Source organism: Carassius auratus, chromosome 7 (assembly GCF_003368295.1).
Source record: "Carassius auratus strain Wakin chromosome 7, ASM336829v1, whole genome shotgun sequence".
In the NCBI taxonomy this organism is placed as follows: Eukaryota; Metazoa; Chordata; class Actinopteri; order Cypriniformes; family Cyprinidae; genus Carassius; species Carassius auratus.
In genome coordinates, this window is record NC_039249.1 from 25,990,465 (window position 1) to 26,004,365 (window position 13,901).

The 13,901-nt window shown below is 41.8% G+C and overlaps 1 protein-coding gene across 9 annotated transcripts in view; it reads right to left on the reverse strand.

Moving 5' to 3' along the window:
- Positions 1-1,492: 1,492 nt before the first annotated feature.
- The window catches only part of cbfa2t3 (CBFA2/RUNX1 partner transcriptional co-repressor 3), a 40,805-nt gene continuing 28,396 nt past the window's right edge, over positions 1,493-13,901 (reverse strand). For 5 of the 9 annotated variants that reach the window (XM_026268175.1, XM_026268176.1, XM_026268183.1 and 2 more), the window contains 8 exons: positions 11,641-11,822; positions 10,097-10,377; positions 9,686-9,771; positions 8,461-8,689; positions 7,046-7,114; positions 6,352-6,405; positions 3,963-4,153; positions 1,493-3,392 (listed from right to left, as the gene is read on the reverse strand). In XM_026268175.1, coding sequence (XP_026123960.1) covers positions 3,048-3,392; positions 3,963-4,153; positions 6,352-6,405; positions 7,046-7,114; positions 8,461-8,689; positions 9,686-9,771; positions 10,097-10,377; positions 11,641-11,822 — 1,437 coding nt within the window. In that variant the 3' untranslated portion in view covers positions 1,493-3,047. The remainder of the gene's footprint in view (positions 3,393-3,962; positions 4,154-6,351; positions 6,406-7,045; positions 7,115-8,460; positions 8,690-9,685; positions 9,772-10,096; positions 10,378-11,640; positions 11,823-13,901) is intronic. The other 4 variants (XM_026268177.1, XM_026268178.1, XM_026268179.1 and 1 more) reach the window with 3 other exon arrangements.

Genomic DNA, 13,901 nt, shown 5'->3' on the forward strand with positions numbered 1-13,901 from the left:
CATAGTTCTGTAGAGTGTTTTTTGGGTTAATTGGTTGTATAACAGCCCATGAGAAAACAGGACTTTGTTGGCCACTTGTGTAGACATGAAAATGTGGACAAAATATACATATCAATTTTTCGAGTTTCTAGGTTGAAATGTCTTGTTTAGCTTGGGCAGGATGATAGATTTGCATGTCTCCTAGTGGTTTCATTCATTCATACTGCCTTTGATTTGTTTACAGGAGGTAGCTAGTAAGGAAAGAGAGGATGGTTCATGAAATATCCTCTTCAAAATGGGTGAGAGAGAGAGAGAGAGAGAGAGAGAGAGACCTATTATATCAGAGACTGGTGTTCTAGTAATTCACTGGTTTTTAGATCACATGTTGCTGATATTTCCTAGAGAAGTTCATATATTAATTTAGAAATTTGATAGGAAGATAGATAATTTTCACATGCCACGTGTAAAATTTAAACCATGAACCCGACTCACACCTAAAGCAACACCAAAAAATCAAAACTGGCCAAAACAAAGGATGTAAAGGGGGTTGCAAGTATTAAGATGGTGGCAAAAATCCAAGTATTTTTACTTTAAGGGTAGTCTTGTCCGTTGTAACTGCTGTCATGAACAGCCCTTAAGGAACATGAATGTTGGGATCAGCAGAACTTCTACAGATATTATCCAGACTACATTAAAAATGGATTACGTTTTGGTACTATGTTGGATCACAGCCTGATGTCCAAAGCAAAATCTGGGAACTGTAGCAAAACCAGATGGGAACCAGATAGTGTTTGCTTGATTCTTCTGTCAGACACTTGGACTATGGATGACCAAGGGTTTGGTTTTGTGATTGTATGTGCATGCATGTGTGTTTGTGTGTGCACATTACACACTGGACCACTGCAGTGACACTTTGGCCCAAAGGATGGCAATGTTTCACACAGATTCTAGCGGCTTCCCTCCAAAATGCCAGTTTGGGATCTTCAGTGGGGCGAGCTAGGTCAGTCTATTGTGGTTTTGTTAAAGTGATGCCATTTGCTTCGACACGCTTATGGCTACAAAAACATCTCGCCCAGCATGTTCATAAGTCCTCTGGCAGTAATCTACACGAACAGTGACGTGAGCACCTCTTCCTCCTCCACTGTTACAACAGACGTTTTGTAAAACGATCATTCAGACAGAAAAGATTAAATGGAGAGATTAAAGTCTAGACATTATACTTTAAAGGTTTCTGTTATTTGGCAAACTCATTTTTGGACCTCTTTTTAAATACTATGTACATTCACATTAATTTACTGTGGTAATTTTAGATATATTTATATGTATATTTATATTATAACATACCCTAAGGGCCGTGTCTGAGGTTCCATTCAGTAGCTGAATTCTCTTTTCATATTGCACCTCTTGTTCTCTCACTGTCTTACAATGCGAGCAATATAAAATATTCTACATGAGGATTCTCATCATCAATATTGATACAACAAATCGAACAATAGGTACAACACAGCTTCTCTCCCATTAGAGTGTCTTTTTCTGTCCAATGTTTGGCTGAAACCTAAAAGAAGACAAAGAAAGAACGCGTTCCTCGTTCTGAGTACGCACACAAGCAGATATTGAAGACAGAGACATCCAGAAACAGAAAGTAATATCTACAAGCAACGTTTGATCCCTTCATGGATATCTGCTTAGAGGTTCTGTCAGGAGACAAAAGAGATGAACATTTAGAAGATGGGGGGAGGTAGAAAGAGCGAGAGAAAAGAGAACCAAGTCTACGCCAGTCTTGGGAGACTCTACAGTCTTGTCATGCTTTGGAAAACGAGGGAGAATGAAATCGTACAACAGAATGAAATGTCTCAGCATTCAGAGAGCTTTAGGAAAACCAAATGAAAATGTTTCACAAGAAAAGACTCATTCTTAGTGTACAATCCATTGAGGTTTTTGGCAGTTCCTTTGCCGTTCGTCTTTCCTTTTGAAGTCAACCTGCCTCTTTTCGTTTACTCATCTTTGCCTTCTGTTTCGTTTTCATGTCATTTCTCTTTGCGGCTGACTGGGTGACGTGCTTTAAACATCCCAGGTGTGAGTCTTCATTGCCATAGCCATGGATCCGGGCTAAAGTCTGCGTTCCTCAGGATCTGAGTGAGTAGCACAGTGGGCACAGTGAAGGTTTGAGTGTCTAGTCACCATGCCACCTCTCCACAGACTGTGGAACTCTGGCCTGGCTTTACTGCTGAGGAGGTGAAGTTGTTTGCGTTTGGTTACAAGATGAGTGCTTCTTAGTAACTTTGGCAGTGTAGTAAAAAGGTTTGGATCATGTTCTTTGTTTTTTTTTTAGTTTTTCTTTATTAAAATTCATTTGGGTTCACGTCAGTACAGAGAGGTGAGTCTGGTGTAGATTTTCTTGGCTCGCTAGCAAGGTAGTTAACAGGTTTTATTCTTCTCATTAATCATCTTCATGATTTCTTTTGGATTTTTGTTTTGTTTTAATTAAAGCCAAAAAATTGAAACGCGGTGTGTCATGTTGTGAGAAGGTAGCTCTGTGGTGGAAGATTTTCAGAGTGCTCTTGTCCGTTTTTGACATCCCGCAGTGGCGGCTGTCGGTCATTTTAGAGGAATCCATCCTACATACTGTATATTTAGTCCTACCTGGGTCAAGACACGTTCAGAATATGGTGCCACCACAATTTACACAGAGCACACCTCTCTTAAAGGGTGTAGGTAACTAAGGCCATGCCTTAAATTGTCTTGTACATGAATAAAACATGTAATGTGTAAGTATATGTGTTTTCCTGGCTTTCTCAGTGGCATCCAGTATAACAGACACTGCTCATGTTGCATTAAACACAGTACATCCTTCTGTGAAGGAATCTGAGCCTTGATGGTTTTTTTTTTTTTTTTTTTTTGGAGACTGAGAAAACAAGATCTTAATGTAGATGTGGAAGCCAGGTTGCCGTAGTTCATTTTGAGAGGAAGTTAAGTATGGTGGAGGTTCCTCAGCTTGTTTTGGATGAAGGATGCTGTAGCAGCAGTAGACGTGGCTGGAGCATGGGTTAAGATTTGGGGTTCTTCAGTCAGCGGGATGAGGAATCCATCAGGGCGGGTGTCGCTGGAGTGGTTGAGCGAGAAACGCTGCTGGAGCTCGCTTCCTTGGGACTGCCACTGCTGCTGGTTTGCCCCGCCAGGGACAAGGGGCCTGGAGGGGTGCTCTCGGAGTGTGTGGGGGGCACACTTGATGAGGAGGAGATGGAGGTGGTAGATGGTGTCCCGAGTGGCATGCTGCTACTCCCGGGCAGGCCCTGGCCACATACGTGATGGTGCTTCTCCCAGTCCTTGTGCTGACAGAAAGAGCCACAGTAGCGCGCTGTGTTGCATCCGCTGCACGTCTCGCTAGCCTTGCGACCACAGTTCCAGCAGCTCTGTAGGAGGGAGATGAACAAGGACTGTTTTATGATTGCCTTACAAACAAAAATCAATCTCCATGCAATGATATAGAATGCACTTTAAAACAGAGCACAGTATATTATGGAACTAATTGTGTTTAATGTTGCATGTTTATCCTTGGGTATGTTTCCAAGTGTCAATGGTACTACTTAACTTCCTTTGAGGAAGCGAGAGATAGTGCCTCCTATAATATTAGAAAATCTATTATTAAGAATTGAATAAATCATGTGTTTTTCTAAAGAAACACTGTCCAATAGTGACACAAACAGGTAAAGCTACAGCTGGAGTCCATGTCTCTCTTGCCTCCCCTGAGCCCATTTAGTTTTAACAGACCCCATATCTTGTCTGTGAGCAACAGTAGTATGTAAACTATACAGGTTATGTGTAAAATACCTAGATGACCTGCTGCCTTTGTCAAAATGGGCAGTGAACAACCAGAGAACATTGTCTTTAGTGTGACGAATGAATTGAAGCAATATCCAATAGTAGGCAGTATGCAGTATACTAGTAATATATTCTGAACATTGGCTACATGTGGTCCTTACTTCACTGGAGTCCTCCTGTTGGTTAATTACAGTCAGCGCATCCTCAGAGGCCTGTCTCTTAGCCTCGGCCAGAGCTCTCTCCATCTTTGAGCGCTCAGCAGAGATCATCTCGTGAGCTTTCCTCTCAGCATCCGACACCGCCTTCTGCAGCTCTGACATGGCCTGTCTCTTCACTTCATTTACTGCCTCCTCTGGAAATGAGGAAGGAATATCAAGAGAGAAAAAAATAAGACATTATCCCCATAGACCACTGCTGTTCCTCTCAACATCCTTTATTGAGGCACTCAAAGCTTTCAGCTTGTTTCATCTCTCCAAACAGATGTACATCATCCAAGATTTAAAACATTCTGTCGGAAAAATAAGCTATTAATAATTGATCCGAACAACAGTGGTTACAATTATTTTGTAGTGTTGATAGGCAGTAGACATCTTGAAAGGTCATTCACAAGCTTGTCTATTTACCTAACAATACATTATTAAATATTCCATATTTATCCAACTGGATAAATGGCTGACCAAATGCACAACATCATTACTAATGCTGGATCGTTTCATATAGAAGAAGGAAAACCGGGATGAGTAGTTGCAAACCTTGTTCTACCATTGTTCTACCAAATGCCATTGTTTGAGAGTAAATGTTTGTGTGTGCTCATATTATGTAGGCCTATGTGTGTTTTCAGGACACGCAGGTGTGAATGTGTATGGGTGTTGTCTAAAATAGAAATCTAACACCTGACTCATTAGCACTCTGAACATTAGGGTTCCCTGTACTCCATTGTTTTTCCTTGGCCTTTTAAAATGTGAACATTTAACATAAGCTCCAAAACCTAGTGAGCTAGGTGACCTAAACTACATCTTAGGGCATCAGAGTAACATTTCCGATGTGAAGGCTGTCCCAAACAATAGATGCATGCTGTCTGAAAAGATCTGGCCAAAATCTAACGCAGCACTGCTGACAAGGAGAACAACTGATTTAAAATGGTAGGCATTTAAATGATTATACCTAAATTTGTATTGCATTCGGTATGGAAAATAACCTTTGTATTTAAAAAACCCACGCTGTTAGCTTAGCAACACCAAATACCAAATTTACTGATTCTCATGCGCCTCACATAAGTAGTTGCATATGCGGAGTCTTTTAAAACAGACACTTTTAAAGTTACATTTATGTTCGAAATGCTGTCTACTGTTTTGTGGGGTAATGGTTTAGAAAGTATGTGGGTGATTTCAGAATCTGAAAGGATATGATGTGCTTTGTGAATGCATGTGTATTGCTGCAGGGGGTACACAAGCACACACACACACACACACACACAAACATTCTTATTGCAGATTTTTCATACGTCTCTATGGCTCTATACTCTTTGCCCCATAGTGTGTTTACTCTAGAAAGCTGGTTGTGAGGAACCCGGTCATAAATATCTGTCATAACACACCCTCCATTCAATTCTCCATAGAGTTCTGCCTCAGGCTACTGACTGACTGAGTGTATGTGTGTGTGTGTTTTCATCTACATCACTACTGTCTCAGCTGGAAAGCTAGTTAGTATTCAGTTTGTTCTCTCCGCACCTCCCACACACATCTCCTCATTTTTTTCATCCTGTCTCTGCCTTCATTCTTCACTGCTTAGCTTTTTTCTTCATCTTTTAGGTTCTCGCCAATTTTTCTGTATCTTTGAAAACACTAGACTGCTTAATCAGAATCGGAACATGCACCACTAAAATTAGTTTGCAAATTTAATTAATTTTTATTAAGGAGACTTGGGAGCAGATGCTAGAGCAATTGGCACATAATGGAAAACATGGGGTGGCAATATTAACATTTTAATTCCACAGGGATATGACAGTATTTTTGATATATTTCTTTTTTATGTTTGCTATTCTCTTGCATTTTCAAAGACAGGCCTCACCAAAGGCAGAAGGACATGAAAATCTAGACACCCACAGGTAAGAAAATTCAGTTTGGCACTCCTTTAATATCTCAATTATTTCCCAGAGTCTGCAATGAATTATCAGTTTCTAAAAACATTTAAAACAGATCCTAGTAGTCTCACTTTTAGTAGCTAATCTCAGTTTTCGGTTTACCTCTGGAGGTTTCAGAAGAGACCTGTTAACGCTTTAAAATATGGTTTACACTCCACCAGAAAACCTCAATATGATTTCAAACATTTTTCATCAATACTTCAAAGTCTGATTTGTTTGAGCTATTCTGTGCACATTAATTTAATAGTTCTGCACTCTTAATACAAGTCAATATCTGTCTCATCTGTCGAAACACCTGCAAAGTATTCTTTTTTTTTTGCCATAACTAGAAAAATTATACAAGGCCATCTATGCAATAAAATAAAAAAAGAGCAGGTTGGTTTGTAATGCGGGTGGATGTTACTCACCCTGCTTGTTCTGAAGTTGCTTTAATGCTGGCGAGAGCGGGATACTTGTAGCACCTGCATGAAAAACAACTGTAGTTAAAAATGCTTTTGTCACAGTGAAAATGCAGCCAAGTTTTGCAGACAACAGCAGCATCATTCCAGCATTTTAAATTAGTAATGGCATATTGATTTTACTCAGCTGTAATGTTACTAGTGTGGGTCACAGTTAATAAGTGCCCTTTGATCCCTGACCTTTGGGCGAGTGACACCACCTGTGCTCTGGCTGACCCCATCAGTATTGTGTGTGAACTACATGGCACAGAGGGCAAGCAGGCTTATGTACAGCCCCCTAAACCTTTTACTATATATCTAACTACAGTAATTAAACAGACTCTAGTGAAAAAGAACAATCCAGCCGTGCTTTTCTCTCACTTCACTTTCTTTCTTTGGGCAGGGTCAGGTTTATTGGCCCTACCTGTGCTGCTCTGCTGTTGACTGCGGCAGGTTACTGCATTCTCACTGCAGCTTTAACTGCAGTTGTCTTTCATGGTCGTGACAGATGGAGAGCTCTTAACAATAACGGCATTCAACGGCCTTTCCCGCTCCTGGCCTTGCATAACTATGGCTGTGAGGCCTTGCAGGCCAGTGTGCATATGTCTGTGTGCCCGTGTGAAAGTAGGTGAAAGTAGACAATGCACTCTCCAAATGCACTTACCAGCCTTCCGCCAGATCTCCTCGGGTAGGTAGCCTGACGGGGGCCGGTGCAGGAAGTCTCTGTGGATTTCTGTAAAAGAACATGAAAAAAAGCGACTTGAATACACCTGGATGAGAGAAAAGCATTGTATATTCCTTCAGACGTGGAAAAAACTAAACAATATATAGGGCAACTTTGAAATCATGACATCCTTTTGGAGGTTGGCAACCATATCCTTACCAGATGTGACGCAAAAAAAATGGTTTAGTCCTAAGTACTGCAATCATAAATTTCGACAGTTTACTTGGCTTGTTGTTGTTTTTTCTGTTTTATCACACTGGGTAGCCCCTCCCACAATGCATTATTGGTGCAAAATCCCTCTTAAACATTGAATACGTTGTGTCTTGCAGTGTCATGCATTATTTTTGCTTTCAGTGACAACAAAAATTACTTTTTATGCTTGATTAGGACAGTGTTTCCTAACACTATTCCCAGGAACATATAGTACTGCACACTTTGGATGTCTCACTTACATGACAACTAATTCAAATCATAGATCACTGTACTAATGACTTGTTGAGTGGAATCACATGTGCTAGCTTACAGAGACACCCAAATACAGTACTTTGAGTCCCTAGGAACAGGGTGGGTTAGGACATGGTGTAACAGACAAGAATTAGCTGCCCCATGCCTTAGCAGTGGCTCTAGACTAGAAATGTTTGGTGCGAAGATAAACTGTAAAGTAAGGTTAGTGGGCTAAATGTGGGATCACATGCTAACTATGAGAAGACTACAATGCCAGCTTTTCTGACTCGCAAGTCTGTAAGTAGGTTTACATATTTAAAAGATTTGCCATTGATGATTCGAACACAAGTTTTGAGCAGAGCAGAGTAGCGCTTTTTGTTTGTCGTTTCTCCTATCACAAATGCAACGCATAAAAAGCCAGTATAAATCAATATAATCTGTAATTATGTCCCCACTGGATGCAACAAATGGCTCGTTTGTAATGGGTTTTACTGTTTCTGCCTTGTCATGCCAGTGTTCTGTATCACAGTATGGAAAGGGGCATAACAATTCTGTCACACACTTGAGGCATTCTGCCAATCACAATGCACTGGATAGCTGGCCAATCAGAGCACACCACACTTTTCAGACCGATAAATTTGCAAAAAAATGGCACGTTTCAGAAAGGTGGGGCATAGAGGAGAAACAATAATGTACATTATAATGTGTTTTTCTTGCACCTTCAACCGCATAAACACATTCATTACACCAAATACACAAAATAATGTTCTTTACCCCTTTAAAACACATTAAACTGAGTGGTGTGTTGTCTGATGGAAACTACTTAGACGAGGATGGTCACTAAGAATGTGAGAGACATGCTGCGTGCCGAGCATCTGCGCCTGCAGCTGCATCTGCAACGGTGCATGTACCTAGCGGTTGTGTGTCGCTGCTGTTAGGAGTGTTGGAGGAGGAAGAGTTGTGGTGGGGAGGAAGAGGAGGAGGCCGCTGGGTGGAGCTCCCACCTTTTTTCATATCCTCCACATCGCTATAGCGACGGATCCAGTGGTTCATCTCCTCACGGTCCGCCTCCTGGCAGCGTCGCAGCACAGTGAGGGAACGCCGCGTCTTCTCCACCATATCCATGATACAGTTCAGCAACTATAGAGGGATAGAAAGGAATGGGAAATTGTAGAAGATAATGTTATGAACCAACTTTAGACCAGTTACATCCTAAAGTCCACAATAACACTTCCACATTGCACCTTCTTTGGCCATTACTAATAAAAAAAAATGCTATATTTGATTTGAATGGCTGATGCATTAGTGTGCAGCACAAGTATTAAGATATTTGAACACTTTGTATGAGTGTGTGTGTGTGTGTGTAATCCAGTGGTGCAGTGAGCGGTTGAGTGGTTAAGCAACAATAGCCTAGCAACAGCTGTGCTGCCAGTGGGAGAAGCCAAAACAATTCTTTCTTCCCCCATGCTTCTACAGCCTTCTCTCACTCTCGTCCTCTTTCCTCCCATCTTCCCCAACCACCCACCTCCCCTCAATAAGATCTCCCCTCATCCATGTGATGCCATTCTTCACTCTCTGAGTATGCTGTTGGCTGTATTTATTTCAGATTTGGATACAGTCCAGAATAAGCCTGATTTCACAGACTGCAAGCCTTGTCTCAGCTGCTCTCTCCAGTGGGAACGTCCTCCACTGGGTTCCTCACTCCATCTGTGGCCTTTTTATTCAATATGTGTCTGAGTGTAAGTCTGTATAGAGGCAATGTTGAGGTGAGCAAAAAGCATAACAAAAGTCTTGCTATACTTCAGAAAAGGTCTGAGCTAATTCATCTACTATCAGGTGTCCATCGAATATTCGACACATCTTATGTCTGTCAACATCCACTCCACTATGGTGCTCTTCTGTTTTGTCTTTCACACCTTTTCTCTCCTGTATCACTTCCTTATGTCCATTAGTTTTGACTTGATGCACCATCTTATTGTCAGGTTGTTAGATCACCTTGGACCAGCAACCAAAACTAATTCTAACCACATTAATCTGAAACTTGTTTTTCTCTCATCAGAGTTAGCAACTATTATGCTCTCTGCGTTATGTAAGAAAGATAATAAAAAGAAAAACAAAGCATCTGGTAACACATACGTTATCGAGGTGCTTCCATTCCTCAGCCCACTCGCGGTCTGTCAGCCGATGATCAATCACTTCCTCTTGACGTGTTCCATGCACGGCTGTAACACAAGTACAGCACTACATTAGCATATGCACCATTACAATGGAGAAATCATGTCTTTGTATGTGCAATTATACAATGCTTTGCACTCCTGCCATTACTTCTGCAGTTGGAAATATTTATCAAATTCAAAAGTCTAAACCATAAACTCTGTTAGGATTAGCCATATTTAAATTTGTTGTAAAATGGCATGTATATATGTACACCTGTGACTGAATTGAATTCTTGTTTAAAGCAACACCACTTAACTATGGTAAAGTCACTGTAAACATGGCCCCAAGTAGTTTATTGGTTTATTTTACTATAGACTACACCACTCTGACCTGTTTGCCGGTGACGATCCCGGACGTCCCTGTGCTCTGCGTGTCTGTAAGCGTCTCTGTAGTGGTGGGCAAGTGCCATGTCTTCCAAACGGTAGTGCTGTGGGGCAGGAGGGTTAGGATGTGGAAGTCCATTGGGTGGGTGCGTTGGTAGGCCATTGGGGGGAGGGTGAGCAGGTAAACCACTGCTTGGACTGAAGCGCTGACTGGGGCTCACTGTACATGGACGTTTGGCCAGGTGCTCCGGGTGCAAGCCATCCCTGTCCACTGCACTCTCTTTGGTCCTGTTATAAAGATTGTAGAAATGCTGTAGAAATGACATTTTCAAGAGGAAAGAGGGCTATTGATAGTTTTGCATTCTTTCATTCTAAACCACCTCCCTCTTTCTCTCCACTCATGTGTCCAAATGTTGAGGCCAGCTGTGAGCCATATGTGGACTCTAGCCTTCATATACCAAGAAACAGAGTTAAATCCCAACCCCTTAATCTTCCCCGTTCTCACCCGTTTCTCTCTCTCTCCTGAGCTGCTGTACTGTGAGAGCTGCTCCCTTTGGCAGATGTTCAGTGACACTGGCGTTTTGGAGCCATCTGGCTGGCCTGTGCTGCAGTGTTGATAATAATCTGTTTAGCTGAGTGCAGCAGCCATGCATTCAGAGCTAAAGCTCCTCTTCCTTCTGCGAGCATGAAATATATGTGTGTGCGAGGACTGTGCAAGCTTGTTTTCTTGCACTTGAGAGTAGAGTGCAATTGGCTTGGACATCTAAATCTGGCTGCATGCATGACACCCCATCATGCCCACCTCCACAACCAACCTAAAAACTTCCAACCTTTTGCAGAATTTCTGCAGTTGTGGCCAGATATCCCACAAATCAAAGCAACAGCTGGGGCTCTCGCCATGATTTGGTAAGCCTAGGCTTCAGAGATGGAGGTGTATGGATTACAGTAGGGGATTGCCCATTCCTCTACCCCCACCCCTCTCTTTTTCTCTGCCTCTCTCTCTCTATTCATCCCTCCTCCCGTATCAGTTCAAGCAGGGGTTCAGCAAGATCACCATCTGGACACATCACTGACATATGGACAGCTACTGGGGAACTAACAGGAGACAGTGCGGATAAGAGAGTAGGAGACAAACAAAATTTTGGTGCTTTAAATCCCACAATTAATTTTTTGTTTGTTTAGAGTTCTAAATGTCTCGCCAATGTATGGAATCTGTTGGTGTTAGAGCATCTCAGTCTGTTTCTGCTTCACAGGCAACTGGCAGCACCTGGCAGACACGCCACACACATTTCCACCTTCTCTTTACACTCCTCATGGTCTTCTTCTGTGTGGCCTAATCTTCCCACACCCTCGACTCATTACATTGAGTGTTTGTGCATTTCGAAGCTAGACAGGAAGAAGTATGCCCAGGGCAAGGTTGTATTTACATTTACCATAGCTATCTACATTTTTGCCTTTTGCTTGATTTTGTAGATATTTATGACTTAAGGTATTTGTTATGAAAATTGTACACAGAAAGACAAGTTTGTTTGTGTGTTAAAGTGTGTATACCTGTCAGGGGTACGTCTCTTGCCATGCTCATTGAGTTCCAGCATGATCTCGGAGGAGTCCAGGGGAGAGCTGGCGTTGGCATCCAACAGCAGCTGTTCGTGCTGGGCCAGATACTGGGCTGGAGTCTGCTTAGCCATCCGAGCACAGTGAAGCAGCTCCCTCTGCAGGAGGGGCAAGTTAGCCTATCGGACAGAAAGATGAAATGTGGGTGATAAAGGAAAGCATTTATTTTCATAAAGACGAACGTGAATCTCCAGGATCGGTTATACTGGTTTGGTGCCACTGGACCCAAGCCCGGTTCTACGGGGATGCTAGAGGGTACTAAGCACCCTCAAATAAAAAGTGTTTTTCACCGTTTAGCAATAGCCAATCACAGACATATCTGCTGATTCCTTGTACTCAACAGACAATCAAAGGCATTTACGTTTTTACAGGTGTGGTGTTCAGAATGAATCATCTAATTATAACAAAGTTTAGTAGGTGCAATGTAAATAGTAGATTCATTTTGCAATGTAGAGAACTCCATTGGTTATAACATAACTTTGTGAGAGTGCGATGAACTAAGCTTTTTAGTGATAAACAAAGCAATCTGCGCACTAGCAATGGATGGCACTAAATCCTTTATATAGCCTATATTAAGGTTAAGGCACCCTTACTAATTTTAAAAGCACCCTCAGCGATTTGATTCTGAAGTGGACCACTGGCAAAATCTGGTAAATGGAGCTAGTTGACCAGTTCTTTCTGATCAAGCCTAGTTAAGATAGTTAACAAGCCTATTGGTGATACAGGCTGGTTTTTGATGTTTAGTTCTCATTTGGTATTAGTCTAGCTTATAGTTTGTGATTGATTGACATTATTAGTGAATGCTGACCAAAATGGCTTTCTGCATAAACTGATGGTTAATAAAGTAAGTATTGATGGTTATGCAAGTAAATATTCCTTGTGGGGGCAATCATTGGATTATGCTAGTCAGTGCTGGTTAATCTAGTCAACTATAATGTGTTTTTCTGAAGTTGGTTAACCAAATAAGTCTTGCCGTTTAGATATGTTCATCCAACATAAGTTGGTACATCAGCATCTCAAGCTGACCAGTATTTAAAACGCATCATGTTCTGATGGCCAGTTATGTTAACAGTGTTTGTGTTAAGAGAGAGAGAAAGAAAGATGAGATAAAACAGACACTTTCTCTGGCCCACCATGTGTTTGTGTCTTGCTGAGGTCTGCAGGAGAACTCTGCTGCCTCTCTCTCTCTCTCTCTCTCTCTCACCCTTGCTTTCTTGTTGTCTTTTTCTCTCTGGCTGTCAGTATAACACTACACAGCTGGCTGATGATACAGATGTGTAACATCAACACTCTGCGGGCCTTTGACAGCAGCCTGTGAGCAATGTGCTGGGTGCCATGTACCACAGTGCTCTGCTTTGAATAAAATACTCACACTATGAGATATGTCTTGTGTAGTCTATATCTCACTAGCATGCATACACGGATAGTGGAAGATGGGGGGTGGGGGGCCTCCAAGGCAACTTTCCACACCAAACATTTTCTAGTTCCGTTCTGTGGTCAGTGGATACATTATCTCTCTACAACCAATTATTGGTAATATCTGTATGTTGAAATTTGAGTTTTATGTTTGTGAATATGTTTTTGAATTGTTGAACTGTCTCTAAGTTTCCTTATATTTTATGCTGGTCAGGGGAGTGTGGCATCTGACTTGAGGCCTCTTCAGTACTAGAACATTCTTTCAGCACCCAACTTGGGACTGACAGTTTAAGTCTGTGTTATCACTATATGCATTGCAGTAGTAAAGCATGTGAATGGGTTGGATGTTTACCAGACACAGATATGACATATGTATGTCTGTGTATTCACATGTGTGATTGGGGTGGGGTGATTCAGGGAGTCATGACGCATCATACATTTTGTCACTAAATCTTTTGCAATTAGGTATGCAATCAACATAGTGATTACCAGTTGATTTAATTTCACATTCCGATTATGTATTTGTGTGCATCAATGCAGAATCATTTGAGAAAGAATTATAATGCATCAGAGAATCCGTGTATGTGTCTGAGCCCAGGATCTATGTGATGTCTGAGGACAGAAAGGGATCAGCGTAAAGACAACAGCGGCAGAGCAACGGAAAGCTGTGCTGCTTACAGCACCCACTGCAACATCTGCCAGGAAATCTTCTTTGGCCCACACCACTCCTCTCCACTCTGGGTAAACACAAGTGTGCCAATTTTAATGAATCACAAATGATG